General features: G+C 32.5%; 1 protein-coding gene across 1 annotated transcript in view; it reads left to right on the top strand.

The window, feature by feature from the left end:
* LOC109103660 (calsyntenin-2-like) overlaps positions 1–18,603 on the top strand; it is a 52,043-nt gene that overhangs the window by 28,043 nt on the left and 5,397 nt on the right. Inside the window, exons 7-13 of the mRNA XM_042740192.1 lie at positions 962–1,219; positions 2,569–2,690; positions 9,101–9,263; positions 11,962–12,128; positions 13,542–13,690; positions 17,133–17,335; positions 18,424–18,594. Of these exons, the coding sequence (XP_042596126.1) occupies positions 962–1,219; positions 2,569–2,690; positions 9,101–9,263; positions 11,962–12,128; positions 13,542–13,690; positions 17,133–17,335; positions 18,424–18,594 (1,233 nt within the window). The remainder of the gene's footprint in view (positions 1–961; positions 1,220–2,568; positions 2,691–9,100; positions 9,264–11,961; positions 12,129–13,541; positions 13,691–17,132; positions 17,336–18,423; positions 18,595–18,603) is intronic.

Here is an 18,603-nt window from a genome sequence, read left to right as displayed (position 1 = left end):
TTTTATATGACATGTGTCAACATATCCTAATGCATTGGACTCTATGGGGTGAAGAGTCATATTAATGGTGTGATAATGAATGATATGGTAATGAAATCCCACACAAAGCAAAAGCTGACCTGAAGTTATCGTAAGATTTATTTTTTAAGATAACAGGCAGTGAAAATTTCTTAATTTTTTATATAATTGGATGTTACATGTGACACTGAAGGCTGGAGTAATGATGCTGAAAATTCAGCTTTGCATCACAGGAATAAATTATTTTTTTTAAAGTATATTCAAATAGAAAACTATTATTTTAAGTTGTAATAATATTTCACAATATTTCACAATATTACTGTTTTTTTTCTGTATTTTTGATCAAATAAATGCAGGCTTGATGAGCAGAAGAGACTTCTTTCAAAAACATTAAAAATAGTAATGTTTCCAAACTTTTGACCTGTACTGTATATATATATATATATATATCTATATATATATATATATATATATATATATATATATATATAGATATATAGATATATATATATAAGTTGAAGTATAATTAAAAGTGGATTTCATTATTCATTTTTTATATATTTATATATTTATAACAAAATATATAAAAAAAATTATCTTTAAAAAGATGTCTATAAAAACATTAAAAAAATATTAAAACATATCTATATTTATACCATAAAACATTAAATTCAATAAATATTTAAAAATATATATTATATATAAATACTAATTAATAAATTGCATAAAATTATTATGACGCATCAATGCATCATTATGCGCAATGTTTATTTTAAACATTTTAATAACCCTATTTATTAGAAATTCTGTACGAATTAATAAATATCAAAATCTGTAAAGCTTTTCATTTGGACTTCAAAGTCAAAGTCCATTTAAACTTCCTCAACTGTGATCTGTGTTTCAAATGATCATTTTATCTCTAAACTCACTGGCATCATACCAGGAGCTTCATCAGGCAGCACAGATCTTCTGCCGGCCCCCAGCGGTGTTTTTAATTGGACGGCGACTCTTGTGACGGATGGCGGCCGGGACAGTGACCTCACATACCGCTTTGATGGTCGTCAAGCTGCCAAGATCCCAGACTGGGTCGTCCCGCAGAATCTAACCCATCAGTTCACCATAACCACATGGATGAAGCACGGACCGAGTCCAGGACAGAGAGCCGAGAAAGAAACGCTGCTCTGCAACTCTGACAAAACAGGTGAGACAGAGAGAGAACTGAATGGGAGAAACCTGCTCAAAAGACCAGCTTATGGATCCTGCCATTACAAATGAGATCTCTGTTGTTTCTCCTACAGCATATGTTCATACCTCCCAGATTTCCCATAAGGAATAAGGTCCAATAAAAGCTGGAAATCGCAATAATTTACTTGTTAATAATTAATATATAATAAAATAATTATAATAATTATAATAAATAAAATAATAAAATATAACAAATTAAATTAAATATTAAATTAAAATTAAATGTAAAAATGTAATAAAATTAATGAAATTAAATATATGCAATAAAATTATATAATTATTGTAATTATTCTACATTATATATTATTTAAGCATATTGTTCAAATAAAATAAGAATATATTATTTATTTTCATAATTCATTATGAAAATCTCATCAAATTCTTTTAAGACCAAATTATTTAAGCTGCTATTCACATAAATATAGCTCTTTGCATTTACTTTTTCCAACTATTGACTCGTTCGTGTCTGTTTCTAATTTTATAGAATAGAATTTGAGGAGAAATATCTAAGACAGAATTATTTAAATACCACATTATAATGCCAAAAATAAATCCATAACGTCCATAATAGCATGGCTTGCTAGAAAGTTTGGTAACACTTTACTTAAAGCCTTTATATATAATACATTACAAACGTAGTTTAATGCATGAATTATGGCTTTTAATTCACTTTATAATGCATTGTATGCTCTCATGAATATTTGTAACCACAGTTATAATGCATTAGAATACTTTACGTCTGTAGAAAGTATAATGCATTACAACACATGACAAACAAGTCTAACATTATAATGCATTTCATCTTTGGTTACAGTTATTATGAAAATATATAATGCATTACAATGTAAATTATGAATACCTTTATAATGCATTATAAGTAAAGTTTTGTATTTCACACAGGAAGTTTTAAGAGTATAACTAGCTTAGTCACCAAGAAGTCCATGTTAAGCCTTTACCAGAAAACCCTTGCTGCTCTGCAAGCTAGCAAAAACCAGCCAGGACATGGAGGTTCACACTGGACTGGTCTTTTCATTAGGATTGAAAAGGAAACAGTTAAGATCAGAATTTCATTTGTACTGGATGATTGGAGCTCTACTTCCAGCCCTGTTAAGTTGACTGTCCTCTCCTGTCAGGATCCCTTTATAGATAAACACACACCAAATGGTGCCGTTTCTTTTCTCTCAGGTTCAATTTAGCGATATTATCTTGTATGTCAAGAGGTAATTGTATTCTCTGTCTGTCTCTTGACCTCTCCGTGCTCTCTTTTTTTCTCTCTGTCTCTATCACTTTCTCCGTCTCTCTCAGAGATGAACCGGCACCATTACTCTCTGTATGTGCATAACTGCAGGCTGGTTTTCCTGCTGAGGACGGACTACACTCAGACAGACTCCTTCAGACCGGCTGAATTCCACTGGAAATTAGAGCAGGTATAAGACACGTTTCACACTAGGAATTTCATTTCAGATGAGTACAAAACATTATCATGTATGCATGTTTAGATAATATAAATTTGACAGACAGATAGATGTATGCAAGGGCCCAGAATTTAGTAGGGACACTTGGCACACATCCCTACTTATAAACAGCGACTACTAAATTGTCCCTAGCAATAATTTTGATCAAAAATTAAATATATGTGTATGTAATTGTTGTTGTAATTACAGCTGCATCTCAAATAGTTGATAGAAAATTGTTTATTACGTTTGAAATATGTTTCTTACAAAAATGCATGGATTTGATACAGGAGACCTTTATTCACTCCCTGGAGCTGTGTGAGACGCATTAAATTACGGATGTGTGCACTTTATTTAATGTCTTTAGAAGTGCCACTGGAATTTTTTATATAACTCTTGATTGGATTCGTCTGAAAGAAGAAAGTCATATACATCTAGGATTGCTTCAGAGTGAGTAAAGGCTAATTTTCATTTTTGGGTGAGCTAACCCTTTAAGATCAGAAGTTCAGAAAGGGTTTATGAATCTTTTGATTCAGATCGGAAGTTCGCAGCGGGTTCGCGAATCATTTCACAAACTGAATGATTTTCGAGTCCCAATCTGAATCAAATGATTTGTGTTACGGGCTCCGAAGTCCCAATCTGAAATGATGGGTTTGTGAATTATTTGATTTAGATAGGAACTTTGGAGTGGGTTCGCGAATCTTTTGAGTCCGATCGGAAATTCGTAGCTTGGATCCTGAATCATTTGATTCAGATTGAGACTTTGGAGCGTGTATCGCGAATCATTTAATTCACTTCAGAGCGTGAATCTTTTTTTCTGATTTCTTTTTTTCTATTAAACAGTACAGTACAACTAATAATTTGGCAGTACACTTATAAAAACAAAAAGAAAGAAAGAAAGAAAGAAAGAAAGAAAGAAAACAAAAAAAAAAAACAAATAAGAAAATAAACAAAAAGAAAGAAAGAAAGAAAGAAAGAAAGAAAGAAAGAAAGAAAGAAAGAAAGAAAAAGAATACACAAATACAAATCCCTTAAGAAATTAACCATGGTATTATTATAATAAAAGTGTAGTAAACATTTATTTTTAAACCTTAAGAGGACGCATATAGAGAGACTACAGAGATGCAGTTTTCATTGCTTTAGGATTAACAGAACTTTGGATAGTTTCTGTATCGGCCTACTCATCTCGATCAACCTTGAATAAAGAAAAGAGAGGTTTAGAGCCAGATTTTATGTGTGTGAAATTTAGCAAGCAGGAAACTACAGTTTCCAAAGTCGGATATCACTGATTATGATTTACAAGGGCATAGATAGATAGATAGATAGATAGATAGATAGATAGATAGATAGATAGATAGATAGATAGATAGATAGATAGATAGATAGATAGATAGATAGATAGATAGATAGATAGATAGATAGATAGATAGATAGATAGATAGATAGATAGATAGATAGATAGATTTTTACTCCCTCATTCTTGCTCTCTCAATTTAATGACAGTAGGTACTTCTTCACAGAACTTTCTTTACTTTAAGCACAAAAACAGCCACCGTCTAACAAATATTAGTGATTAATTTCCTCTTAATGTGTTGTGCGTGTATTGTTTAGATTCACAGGTCTGTTGAAGGTTAATTGAATCCTTCATCACGTACATGCAACAATACTTGAGTTAGTCCATCATTATGCGTATAATTATGCAAATGTCCACTTTTTAGGGTGAAGATAAAACCTTAGAATAAAGAAAGAGAGAGAAAACAGTGCAGTCATTAAGAGGGTGTGTGTTTAGCAGTGAATTCTCCTCACTGCTGTGCCAGAGAACGGAGCCGCGGGAAGACTTAATTATCTGAGAGAACAAACGCAGCGCAACACAAAACTAGCAGTGTGCTGCATGAACGTCCCTGCCTAAGACCACTTAAAAACCCATCAGAAAAGATGGCAGGGGGGCTTTAAAACACAAACTCCTCCGACAGGATTGGGCACAGAGGACGAGCAAAGTTCTGCTGTCCAAAACAAACAAACTGACGAAAGCTCAAATTAAACACCAGCGCATCAAACCACAAACTAATTTGAAGAGCCAATTTAGCAGCACCTTTATACAGTAGATAGCATTCATTTCCTCTGAAATCTTCATTATCATAGCTGTACATTTGCTACCTACATGCTCAGCATTAGAAGATGCAAAGATAGTTTAAAGATTCTACGGAGATGTTAAGCATCAAAGAGCCTTTTTCCCCAGTGGAGAACGAGCTCTAGGAGAACTAAACTCCAGCTTAAAATGAATTTCATAATGTAGTTTCATGAATACATGAATGTGAAACATAAAATATATGGGGTTGAGGGTCCACTGGCCTGAGGGAGAAACATTTTGGTCTTTGCACGTCTCAGACACTTCAAAGAACATGAGCGATCTTTTTTATATCTTTCCTAACGGCTTTTTCTTTCCTCTACCCGCAGAGGAAAGAGATCTAATTAAATTAGCTTTTTTTAAGAATCTGAGAGTTTAATTTAATTAGTAAGTTGATGGTGTTGTATTTCCATTATGAAAAAGGATATTAAATTATGAATATTAATGCAAATGTGAAGTTTTTTGGACGAGTGCTGAGTGTTGGCTCAATAACATTAATGGCAATTCTAGTGTTTCACTGCACTTCACAAACATAATTTTTCCTCTGTTTGCTTTACGCATTTGTTGCAAAATAAAATAAAATAAACCTTAGTATGTCCTCACACTCTGTCTTGAAACTCTTATTTACAGGATGAATTTTTAAGAAATTTATTTATTTGTTGTTAGTCAGAAATAATTAATTCTTTCATTATCACATAGATTACATATATATAAATTAAGGTAGTTTGTGCTTAAAAAGGAATTGTGGGGAAGTCGTGGCCTAATGGTTAGAGAGTTTGAATCCTAACCCTAAGGATGTGGGTTCTAGTCTCGGGCCGGCAATACCACGACAGAGGTGTCCTTGAGCAAGGCACCGGACCCCCGACTGCTTCCCGGGCGCCGCAGCATAAATGGCTGCCCACTGCTCTGGGTGTGTGTTCACAGTGTCTGTGCACTTTGGATGGGTTAAATGCACAACACTAATCCTTATTACACGTAACCATACTTTCACTTATAAAAAGACTTTAACTTTCACTTTAAAAAAAAAACTCAATGGGTTAAAAAACTAAAATTGTTTTCCTCTGAATTGTTATAATTTTAAGCTTAAATTCTTATGGAAACTCAAAATTAAGTTTAACCATTAAACTAGAAAAAAAAAAAAATTCAAGACAAATCTGAAAAATGAATTTATTTATTTCTGTTTGTTTTAAAAGTAAACGTTTTTTTAATTTAAATAATAAAATGTATAAACATGATACCTGTGTAAAAAATATTTTACAGACAAATTAGTGAATAAGACCCAATGTTGGGCTTTCACTTCAGATATCCTAAATAAGAACTAAATATTTAGTGTTGCTTGATAAGGCACTCACTCTTTGACAACAGTTATAAGACAGCACGTGTCTCTCAAGTGTTCAGAGACACACTTTGTAATGTCTGAAGACTCAAATTTGAGAAAAAAACGTGAAATTGTAGCTTCTCAAAGGCTGGAAAACAGGTATTGGACAGTTGCTGAAATAGGTAAAAAATAGAAAAAAAGACAAAAGAAAAAGACAAACAGGCGAATCACACAGATGTGAGAGACACAGTAGCACAGCAGTAAGTGTTCAAGTGTCCAGTGTACTTGCAATGGTTTCTCTCTACCTCTCTCGCTCACTCTGTCTTTGATAAATTGCCTTGCGATCAAGTGGACTTTGGCTTAGTGCGGCTATAAGTCTTTTACCACCTCTATCGATTCAGCACTGTGCATTTACTGAATACACACAGAGAAAACATCACAGTAAAGCACTCTGCTCTCCAGGGATCGCGTGGACACACTGTTAGCGCGTCTGAACATGGGCGAGTTCTAGGAACGCACCCGTTTTCTGCATGCTTATAAAACTGAAAATCACAGTAATGTGTGCTAGATGTAGAATAACAGTCATTAAATGACTAAATCTGGAAAAAAAAGAATGAACCAAAAACAAAATCCACACCCATTCATTCATTCACACACACACACACACACAAAAACACACACACACACACACACACACACACACACACACACACACACACACACACACACACACACACCTCTGCAGAAAATCAATGCCTGCCCAGAGACACAGAGAAGAATGGAATACGTGACGAATACCAATAGAGTATAACAGTGAAATTTAAAGAAAAAGAAATCAAGTTATTCATAATAAGAACACAGAGAGATGACCTGTGTGCACAGAGAGAAAGAACTGATTAAAGAAAAATACAGAAAAATAAAACTCGCTCTGGCTGAATCTCACAGTGCCTGTCAAGAACATATTTTGCATAAAGAAAACAAAGCCTGTTTTTGTGCATCAATGTTTTTTGCAGTATGGCATTTTCATATTTCATAATTCTAATTTCTAATGCAAAAAAATATAATAATAATAAAATCTTATTGGCTGTAATAAATAAAAAAAGTATAAAATAATAATATACATTTAATTTTTTTTATTAATTATTACAGCCAATATTATTATTATTATTATTATTATTATTATTACTATATTAAATATATTTTAATAGCAAAGTGTGTATGTATAATGGTAGTATTTGTCATAATTTATGATTAAATTATATTTACATTTAGAAATTAATTGTATTAATTAAAAAAAGATGCTAGGCTTTTGATAGGTTAATATATGGCTGCTATGGTGTTTGGATTTTTTCATGCATTTTATCATTCATAAGGCAAAAAAAATAAAAATAAATTGTGGGCAAAAGTATTAACAAATATAAAAACATCCAGACAAATTACAATAAGAACTTGGGTTGGACAATGTATTCAATCATTATGAGTTTCTTATAAAGAGAGAGAGTTAAATATATATGGAAATATTTTGGCCTGGACATCTGCAGAGTAGGGGCTGAATCGTACAAAATATGTTCATATCATAAATAATTATAAGATAAAATAAACACTTAAACATATTTATAAAATGTCATATTTTATAAAATATAACAAATGAATAATATTTAAGAAAGAAAGAGACCAGGACACATTTTTTCCTCTCTTTATATTGTCTTATATGTCCTGTTTCTGCAGGTCTCACTCTGAAATGAAAGCAATACAGAGAAATTTTGGGAAATTGTGGCCATTGTGGGAAGGGAAAAAGGAGGACATGGGGTAGGAGAGGGTGTGACAGTGAGAAGAAGTGAGACTGATGGTGAGATTTCAGGTGCAGGAGGAAAGATGTAGTGAAGATGAGAAATGTCTGATGGTTTTGTCTGAGGGTGTAACAATCAGTTCCACTAGACTCTACGACCCGGACCTCCTGCTAGACACACAAACACACACTGTGTGTGACAGAGCGAGCAGGAACCGTCTGCTGCTGCGTGCTTTTGACTGGCAACGGTCCAAACGGGCCAAACACAGACAGAGATTTCCCTCATCAACAAACACACACTCACGATGGCAAAGGCACAACTTTACATCTATTTGTTTGCCAAAACAAGCATCTCTACAACTATACAACTGGTTAGTGATTTCAACAAAGCTGTTGTTGTTAACTGAAACTATTAAAAGTCATTTTTTTTAAATTGAATTAATGCTTAAATAAAATATAAATATTAGATTAAAAACTGAAACAACTTTATTTAAATTTAAAAATGTTGCCTTTGCAACTTAACTGAAATAAGATACAGTAAGTTTAAGATGAAGTACTAAAACTACATAAATAAACTAATTAAAACTACATAGAAATTAAAAAAAACTGACAAAAGCACATAAAATTACGAAAACACAAAAATCTAAAATAATTTGTATATATTTATTTAATTAATTACAAATTGTAATCTGTTACTGATTACAAATGATATGCAATTTAGATTATTTATTTTAGGTAATGTACTTCTTCTGGATTACTTTTAGATTAATTTTGACCTAACTAAAATGTAATTAATTCAATCATAAAAAATTAAAAGTAAATTATTTGAAAATAAAACACCTGAAAAAACAAATTTGAAATATTTTGTTTACCTGCAAGTCACGTGACCATAAATTCAAACCTAAATATATTTAAAAAGAACAAAATTTAATAAAAATGTCAAAACCACAAAATAAAATAACTTAAATCTAAATTAAAACTATAAAAATAAAACCTTATTAATAATAATAAAATTACAAATCATAATAATAATAATAAAAAACTAAAACGGTATATAAATTATGCTAAAATAACACATTGAAGCACAAATGAAAACAACAGATGTAGAGAAAGCAGAAATATTGTGAACTTCTCTCTCTTTCTCTTAGATCTGTGATAAGGAATGGCATTATTACATCATCAGCGTTGATTTCCCAGTGGTGACTCTATATGTGGACGGCGTGACCTTTGACCCGTACCTGGTAACAGATGACTGGCCCATCCACTCCTCTCAGATCGACGTGCAGCTCACTGTAGGAGCCTGCTGGCAAGGTGGGAGGAATGGCATGTGGGCGTGGCTAGTGTGTGTTGTGGGTGTGGTCAGTGTGCACATGACTTGAAAACAGAAGTGTGAAATCTCAGAGCATGAACAAATATCTCTTTACTAAACACATCATCTGTTCTTTTGCAATCCCTGTTTCACTTCTTTTCCTCAAGTGCAGCTCTGGTATACAAATGAGGGGACTTCTTGACCTGCCGTGTGTTTCCCAAAAGCAACTATGGTCACAAGTTCTTTCATTACCAATAGAGTTAAATGGGACTTAAACCATAGTTAGCTAACGAAGCGTCTGGGAAACACACCCCTGCCCGTGCTCTCTCTTTGTGTCTCTGAGATTCTTTGTTTCATAATGAGAGCAATAGAAGAGTGAGATGGATAATAAAAAGATCATTTTGTGTGGGAAAAAAATATAATGAGCGCTGACTGGACATTTGCTCTTTTTAAAATTTGTGGAGCCTGAATAGTTGAATGATTTCTCATGATTCTGTTCAGCTCAGTTTACACCACTTTGTATGCACTGATTATAGAAGACTGAACAATATTTTTAACACTGTAATCAATATAAATATTTTTCTTCAAAGCGATACTATTAATTGTTATTTATATTTTGAATGGGTTTTTATTGTTATCTTTTATGTTATGTTTTTGTTTGTTTGTCTGTTTGATTGTTTTTGTCTATATAGTATTTAATAATTTGATTTCACTTTTAGTTTCAGGTATTTTAGTACATTAAGTTAATAAAGTTAATAATATATTTTTATATATATTATATATCTTCTTGTATTTCGGTTAAAGTTTGTTTTATTTCAAGTAATGAAATTGTTTTAATGGTTTTAGTTTCCGTTTTAGTTAACTATAATAACCCTTTTCACCAGTGTTATTATTTACTCAATTATCATTTTCGTTAAGTGAAATAAAGCAGAAATAATATCAAGTATAAATATTAGCCAAAAAAAGAAATAATAAAGTAGAAAGTAAACAGAAATTTTGGCTTGGCAACAACCTGAAATAAAATATGTTGAAGTTTAAGTACTAAAATTACAATTTATAAATTTATAAAAAATAAATTAAAGCTGTAGAAATATTTAAAAAAAAAATAGTATCCAAAAAACAAACAAACAAAAATATAATAATAATTTATAAATTTAATAATAAAATATTAATAATAAATACTATAATAGTATATGAATAATACAAAAAATAACACTGCTTTTATCACACTTTGCATTAAAAGAGATAGTTAATCGAAAAGAAAATTCTGTATTTATATGCTATTTTATCAGTGGAACACATAGGGAGAAACTTTTATTGATCTGTATGCAACTCTTGACCACAAAAAAACAAACAAAAAAAAACATAAAAGCACCCTACCAAGTCAGAGAAGAAGAAGTGAGGGTAAGCAAGTTGAATCGTAAACTTTGGCAGTATCAAACGGGTCGGGTCACAAGTCTTTTGTTCAGACTGAATGCCTGTGCAAACCTCCTTTTCTCTATATTATATTAACACATTTATCTGTTAGTTTGAGAATCATAGTCAGGCCGAACTGTCTCTCAAATTTTGTCTCCAAACCATAGCCACATAAACACATAATCAGTCAGTAAACCCAAAGTTAACAGCTTCAGTACGGCTTCCAAGGCATGTGCAATTATCAAGAACAATTAAACATATTGATGATTACAACACTTATTACATGCTACAAATGTATACCGTTACGAATTACTGTCTGCGACTATATATATATCATACATATATATATACATATATATATATATATATATAGACCGTTACGAATTACTGTCTGCGACAACTTTGTCGTATTCTTTAAAACAACCAAATATTTAATTTAGAAATTCCTTGAGAAAATAAAAAATAAAAAATATCGCACCATTAGAATTAAACAGTTCAAGTAATATAGGTCTATCAAAAACTCCCTCTCCAGTCTGCCATGACCATTTATGGAAACAAGGCAGCAAAAATGGGCCAATCAGAAACCATCACACTATTGACATCACAACCATAAGCTCATTTACATGCAAAAGTGGTTGGGACCGATTTATTTTAGGCTTTTAATGTTTTAGAAAGTCTCTTCTGATCACTTAGGCTGCATTAAGTTGATCAAAAATACATTAAACACAGAAATATTGTGAAATATGCTTACAATTTAAAATAACTGGTTTCTATTTGAATTCATGTTAAAATGTAATTTATTCCTCTGATCAAAGCTGAATTTTCAGCATCATTACCTCAGTCTTCAGTGTCACATGATCCTACAGAAATCATTCTAATATGCTGATTTGCTGCTCAAGAAACATGTATTATTATTAATATTTTTGTGTAAGCTGCCCTTTTTTTCAGGATTCTTTGATGAATAGAAGATTCAAAAGAACAGCATTTCATTGAAATAGAAATATTTTGTAACATTATACGTTTTTATGATCACTTTTAATTTTTTTGATTTCTTTAAAAAAAAACTTAGTTCGATAAGTCAGTTAATGCAAGGTCAGAAAAAAAACTGACCCAAAAGAACCTATTTAGTTCGATAAGTCAGTTAATGCAAGGTCAGAAAAACTAAATTATGACTGTATTTGGTGCAAGAAACATTATAAATGGACTTAATAAAATTGAATAATAAAATGTTACAAGATATGACCTCTTTATGAATCATATCACATGTCACGTGTTTGTGTGCAGGTGGCGAGGTCTCTAAAGCAAAGTTTACGCAGTATTTCAGAGGCAGTTTGTCTGGACTGACGATACGACCAGGAAAGATCGAAAGCCAGAAGATCATCTCCTGCCTACAGTCCTGCAAAGAAGGGCTGGACATCACCTCACCGGAGAGCCTTGGACAAAGGATTAAGGTTACACACATTCGCGGCTAACTTTATAAAACAACTCTTAATTACAAATCTGAATGAATGAGCTATGCTTGAAGCCAATGTGCAATGCTCAACTATAGCTCAACTAGTTCAAGGTCACAGATTTGATTGCACATTCTGGGAAATTTTATACTGTAAGTCACATTGCATTAGTTCTGAAAAGGAGTTTGCCATGAATAAAACCATAGAAAAGTGATGAAACTCACTGAAAAAGAATGAGGAAAAGGTGAAGAAAAGCCAGGAGACGAGACTTGAGGAGAGATATTTCTGTACGCGCATTTTCCATTTTCTGCTTTGCTTTCCTCTGTTCTGTTCTATTGTATTCGAGAAGCTCTGGGGAAGATTTGAGGATCAAATGAAAGCAGGTTTTACAGACAGAGAGTCAGAGTTAGTGAGAGACAGAGGGTGGTCTGATCGCTCATAAGCTCAAAGCAGGATTGTGCTTCATTCAGAATCAAACTCATAATGCCTTTTAAATAACAGTTGTGTTCTTGCTGTGATGCAACATGCAGAATTTGAATTTAAATTAGAATTAAGAAAATTAATTCATATAGCTGCTGTAAGTGTAGTTTATCATTAAATGTTCAGCATAAATGACCTAAAAACACCTGTTAACATGCACATGCAGTAACTTATATGAATAATTCATTTCTGAAATGCCACAGGATTCTGAACCAATCATAACAAAACAATTCAAAGATATTAATACAATATGTCCAAAACAACCAATTCATTCACACATTAAACTGACTCTATAGTTTAATAGCCTATTTACGCTACAATCACTGAAATAGTTTAGAGCAAAATTACACTTTTGTACAAAATTTACAAAAAAACTAACATAAAATGTATACATATTTACAGAACAACCTAATTTAAATTAATTACTTTTAATAATAAATGACATTGAAAAATAATAAGTTATATACATTTAATAATAAATAAAAAATTCCATCATCTACAGTTAAAATTACAATATTTTTTACAGTATATAGCAAAACATACCTACACTATAAAAAAGATTTTTCAAAGTTGCCAAATGCCAATATAACAAAGATAAAATATTTCAGTCTTTCTGCTTAAATTTTCATTTAATTCAATGTTACTTGCATGTTTTTTTTGTCATTCTGAAATTTTCTATCAATTTCCGAGTGAAAATTGTTTCTACAACAATATTGTTCAGGGTAGAAATAAAATTCAAAATTTAATAAAATATGCATTATTGACCTTATTTTTATGTAATTGTTACAATTCCTGTGTTGAATTTCCTCTTCCTGTCATTCAAATTTCAATTCAGATTCCAATTCAGATTTCTGAATTTTGCACATCTCTGCCTCAAATGCTCACTCTCATAGACACTTTGATAGTATAATGTCTCATGGTTTTCTGTCTCAGTTTCATCTGAATCCCGCTCAGTCTCTGGTGGTGATGGAGGGAGAGGATCTGGAGCAGATGAATGCCGCACTGAGAAAAGTTACTTACATCAACTCTCGGCAGTTTCCCACCAAGGGAGCGCGTCACCTCTGGATCTCAACGGCAGTGCAGTAAGATTATAAATATTCATGAGATCCCATTTCTGAACTACAATACGAGAATTTTAGCTCTGGAATATGGCAATATAAATGATCAAACCATTTATATCTGGTTGCACAGTTCTGATATGCATCCCAGCATTTTTAAATGTGCTTTGAATCTGGCTGGAAAAGTTATTAAAACTATTGAAGTATGGTTTACAAGAAAATACAATTTTAGTACTTCTAAGTTAAAAAAAAAATTGACATTTAAGTCAATGTGTTATTTGGCATTTCTTACATTTATAGGTGCTGTATGGATTTTTTTGAATGCTTTATTACAGTCAAAAAAATTACATAAAGCACCTTTAAATGTAAGAAATGCCAAAAACATGTTAGGAAACATGTTAAGTTTACATACTTGTTTCTTTGAAAAACAGTGCTAAATGTATTCTGCTTTGGAATGTGTGTTCCGTGTCGGAATGTCTGTTTTTGTTTTGGTCTGTGTGATTCCACCCACTGACAATTTACCCAATAGTATTTTGACACCCCAGGTTGCCAGTAAGTGGAAAATACAGCGTATTGCAGCCATGGAAGCCAGCAAATGTAATGGATCAGATATTGCAGATTCTCCCTGACCTAAAAAGCCTCAGCATCCATGTAAAGAGCTCTATGACAAGAGGAATATTAAAACACGAACAAAATCAACTTATCAACTTTTCGCTCATCGCCTTCCAGTGTCCTCAATCTGGCAACTTTTTCCACTATACAGAATATTGGAAAGGTTCCATTGATATTAAAAGTTCTTCATGGAACCATATGCCAACAATAACCTTTACTGAGTGTATTTGTAACTAAATTTATATATTTTCTGCTAGCTAGCTGCTGGCTATTTCAAATCCCTAATCATACTATAACCAGTCTTAACCCTTCTTGTAACCTTTACTCTTATTCTGTTCTTATCTAATTCATATTCCACGCTTAGGGAGGTTTAATTTTTATGTACAGACAGGGAAATGGAAAGAGAATAACAGAGAGATTTTAATTTATTTTTTGGAACAGAAACGCACCCACTGGCACCCCATGATTATTCAAAGCAGATCATAAATATGCATAAGCCCCTTGAGGATTATGACCCGCCCTCTGAGGCTTCAGCACAGCCAGTGGGCGGAGTTTCTTCAGCAAGCGCAACAGGGAATTAGCATGAAAATACACACACACACACACACACAACACTAAAACACACATAATCAACAGCAATTAAGTATTATATTACTGTAAGACATATAATTGAACTCTAGTTTCTCTCATTTTTAAAACTTGCCTGTCACAGACTTATATTAAGCACAAAAGTGTTGTGTTATGCATAATTAGTAACTTTTTTCTAAAAGTAATTTACACCATTCATTTACACTTTTGCAAATAAAGTAACAGGTTGCTTGTCAAAGAGACAAACACTGTGCACCGTGGCACAAAAACATGGAAAAGCGAGACGTGTGGGGACAGAACTTGTTTTGAATGGTGACCTGAAGTCATTCCAACATTTACAGGAGCTTGACATTGATTAGAAAATACCAGAAATATCATGGTTTTTCGCCCACCAGCCAAAATAAAATGTGTGGTCAAATCATCAGGGATGCACTGCAATTATTATAGAATTATCTTTATAATTGTGTTTATAATAATTCTGCCAATAACAATAAGCTGATAATTATTCGTGTGTTATGAACAGATAAAATGTTTTACTATTTAAAGAAACAGAAAATAAAATAAAACTTGTTTTAAATGCTACAAGTGAATTTATGATGCAAGAAAAATCATAATTACCCTTATTTTGGCCAATATTGAGATTTACTCACTTACTAATATCATTCATTTATTGAACTTATTAAATGGTTTTTAGGGGATTTCCTTTAAATCTTAAATATTATTGCAATACAGTACAATATATTCCAATATTTAAATAAAAAAGGATCTATTTTGAGACTTGCTAAAGATTACATTTAACAGTACTATCAAATTAATATTGTTGTGAAAGTTTAATTTTAGGTGAAAAATATATTATAGCAAAAAAGGCATATAAATGTAAAACTAAGAAAAAAACAACACAAAAAAAAAAATACACAACACAAAAAAAAAAATTACACACTTCTCTCTCAAAGTATAAATATGTAAAATGTTCATGTGTTTAAGCAGATGTGAGGCAAACGTCCAGGTTTAGTGAATGGCAGAATGCCTCATCCTTCATTATCCACTGCCATTCCTGTGCATGAATGTCATCATGGAAAATCCAAGCATATGTTCTACACACGTCACCCTGAGAAACAGTTAACATCCAAACATAGGGCTAAAGATGTCAAATAGCATGCATCGTTTGGTCATCAGTCAGTCGTCACAGATCCTAAAAGTAGTAGTTAAATCATATTTTAGTTTAAACCAACTGTATCTTGTAGCAAACAGCTGTTTTCACAACTAAACATTAATTAATCTCTCAGCGTATCTCAACCTTCAGTCACAGATGGTTTCCTCCATTCATTTCCTGTCTGTTGATGAATGTGAGTTTCTGTTTGCGTCAGGATTAAGAACAACATCTTTAATTAGAGAAGGCGGATCTGTGTTCATTTGTGGATAATAGACTTCTTCCTACTTCCTGTCGTTCAGAGCTGCTTCACGGTGGTGAAATCACTAGAGTTGTAAATGAAATTTTAGTAAACACCATTTGTGTTTTGCTTTTAAGCTTATTAAGTCCAATTACTGTGAGATTCAAGAAAGCTGAAGTGTTGTTAATTCACTGCAGGCGTGGGTTTTCTCTTTGTGTGAAGTTATCAGCGCTGCAGTCTCCGTAATGAGTTGGGAACAGCTCCAAGTCATTTGTTTACACTCCACACATCACTGTCGAAGGCTTTTTATTATTTATATCCAAGTGGAGATGTCTTCACCTCTGAGGGAGTGTTTGCAGGACCCAAAATTAACTTCACGCCCAACCTGCCAATGACAAGTGAACTGAGACAATTTACCAGCTCTAAATATCAGGGTTACTATAGTTAACTAACACAAAAGCAAAAACCATACAACAATTTGTTACTTGAAATAAAATAAACTTTAACTTAAATAAAATATAAAATAAATGTTATGTATGTTGCCAATTAAGGCAACATTTCTCAGTTTCATTAAGAAAAAAAAAAAAAAAAAAAAAAAAAAAACCTGAAAAAAAAAAAAAAAAAAAAAAAAAAAAAAAAAAAAAATATATATATATATATATATATATATATATATATATATATATATATATATATATATATATATATATATATATGATAAATGTTCCTAATAAAGCCACTGGCAATATGGCAATAGCATTTGGTGCTTATACTTTTGGACCCTGTATGTGTGTGTGTGTGTGTGTGTGTGTGTCTGTATCTAAAATAACACACAAAAGTGAAAGAATGTGTTGTTGTGTTTGTGATCTCTGCAGGTGTTTTGGAGAGGATGTGTGTATTTCTGTCCCTGACATTGAGGCAGTTGTCATGGTAATGCAGCCTAGTGAACCACGCATCACAATCACTGGGGCGGAGCACCTGACCGTCCCCGCCTCCGACCTTGCCCTCGGCCTATCCCTGTTCAGAGATTTGCATATCATCAGCACAGTGATAAAAAGTGACGGACAGACAAACTCAGGTACAGAGAACCATTTCTAGAATTACATTTCTTCTCTTAAAAGGATAATTTGATCAACATGATTATTTATTCTCCTTCAGAGCATTCTAACTTAAAATTTCAGTTATATATTGCAGTGCTTATTTAAACCTGTTTTGACCCACCATAGTGAATATACAGGAATGAGATCTAAGAGGGAACACTTTCAGCAAATTTTCAGAAAATAGTGCACAAGTTGTGTTTTTACGAGTGTTTTATCATCATTTTTGGAGCTTGACATGACCCATTCTATGCCAAGGCATCCTGCTCAACTTTACCTTCTGTGTTGAACAAAAGAAAAGTCAGAGACATGAAGTTGAGTAAATGATGACAGATTTTTTCTTTTTGGGTGAATTATTTCTGCAACAGAAACACTACTAATGAAAACAACCCACAAAGAAAGTCCCCAAACGCAGCACAGAGCACATTATTCACTGACAGACCGCAGGTGTCATGCTGTTTTGGTGGGAAACAACAGTAAATGCAAAAAAAAAACATGTTAATAAATCATAAAAGACAGTTGCTCACTGCACCCTCCACCCTCACATGAGGATGCTTTTCTGAATCTGAAACGCCTCTCCCTCCATTATTCTGAGGGCTTATTTGTTTACTTTAAATGAGTCAAATCATAGAAAACTACACTTTCCTTGCTCTTTCCAATTAAAGTTTCAGTCACTATGTAGATATTCATTAGCATTCAAAAATTTGGGGTCAATAGTATTTTTTTTTTTTTTTTTTTAAGAATTTAATATCTAAATTCCAAATATAAATTAAACTTCAATTTGTCCCACTGTATATGAACTACTCTGGTACATGATCAGAATAGAGATCATTTGGATATAGAAACCTAAGTGATATATTAAATATTATAAAAGTGTTGAATATGCATAATTTTAAAAAAGCATTATAAAAGTAGTCCAGACAGCTCATGGACTGTCATGGATATTATATTGCATATATTTCATGGATATTATATTTCTGAAAACTGTGGGAATTATAGCAGAGAAAGAACCATTTCTTTATTATTATTATTACTCATTAAAATTTGTTTCATCTTTGTATGTGTACAGATCACAGGTCTGGTGCATTTAAGGAAATCACACATAATCTGGACTACTGTGACATCATGGTGTTGGGGGAGGAGTTAAGGGCGGGGCTAGAGAGTCTGGAACTGCACCACAGCGCCTTATCGGGCAAACACCTGGAATACGCCAACTCTAGCACCGGCATGTCCATATATGGTAAAAACA

Source organism: Cyprinus carpio, chromosome B15 (assembly GCF_018340385.1).
Source record: "Cyprinus carpio isolate SPL01 chromosome B15, ASM1834038v1, whole genome shotgun sequence".
NCBI classification, from domain to species: domain Eukaryota; kingdom Metazoa; phylum Chordata; class Actinopteri; order Cypriniformes; family Cyprinidae; genus Cyprinus; species Cyprinus carpio.
The sequence above is the reverse complement of the archived record's forward strand: the minus strand, read 5'-3'. Positions and strand labels throughout refer to the sequence as shown.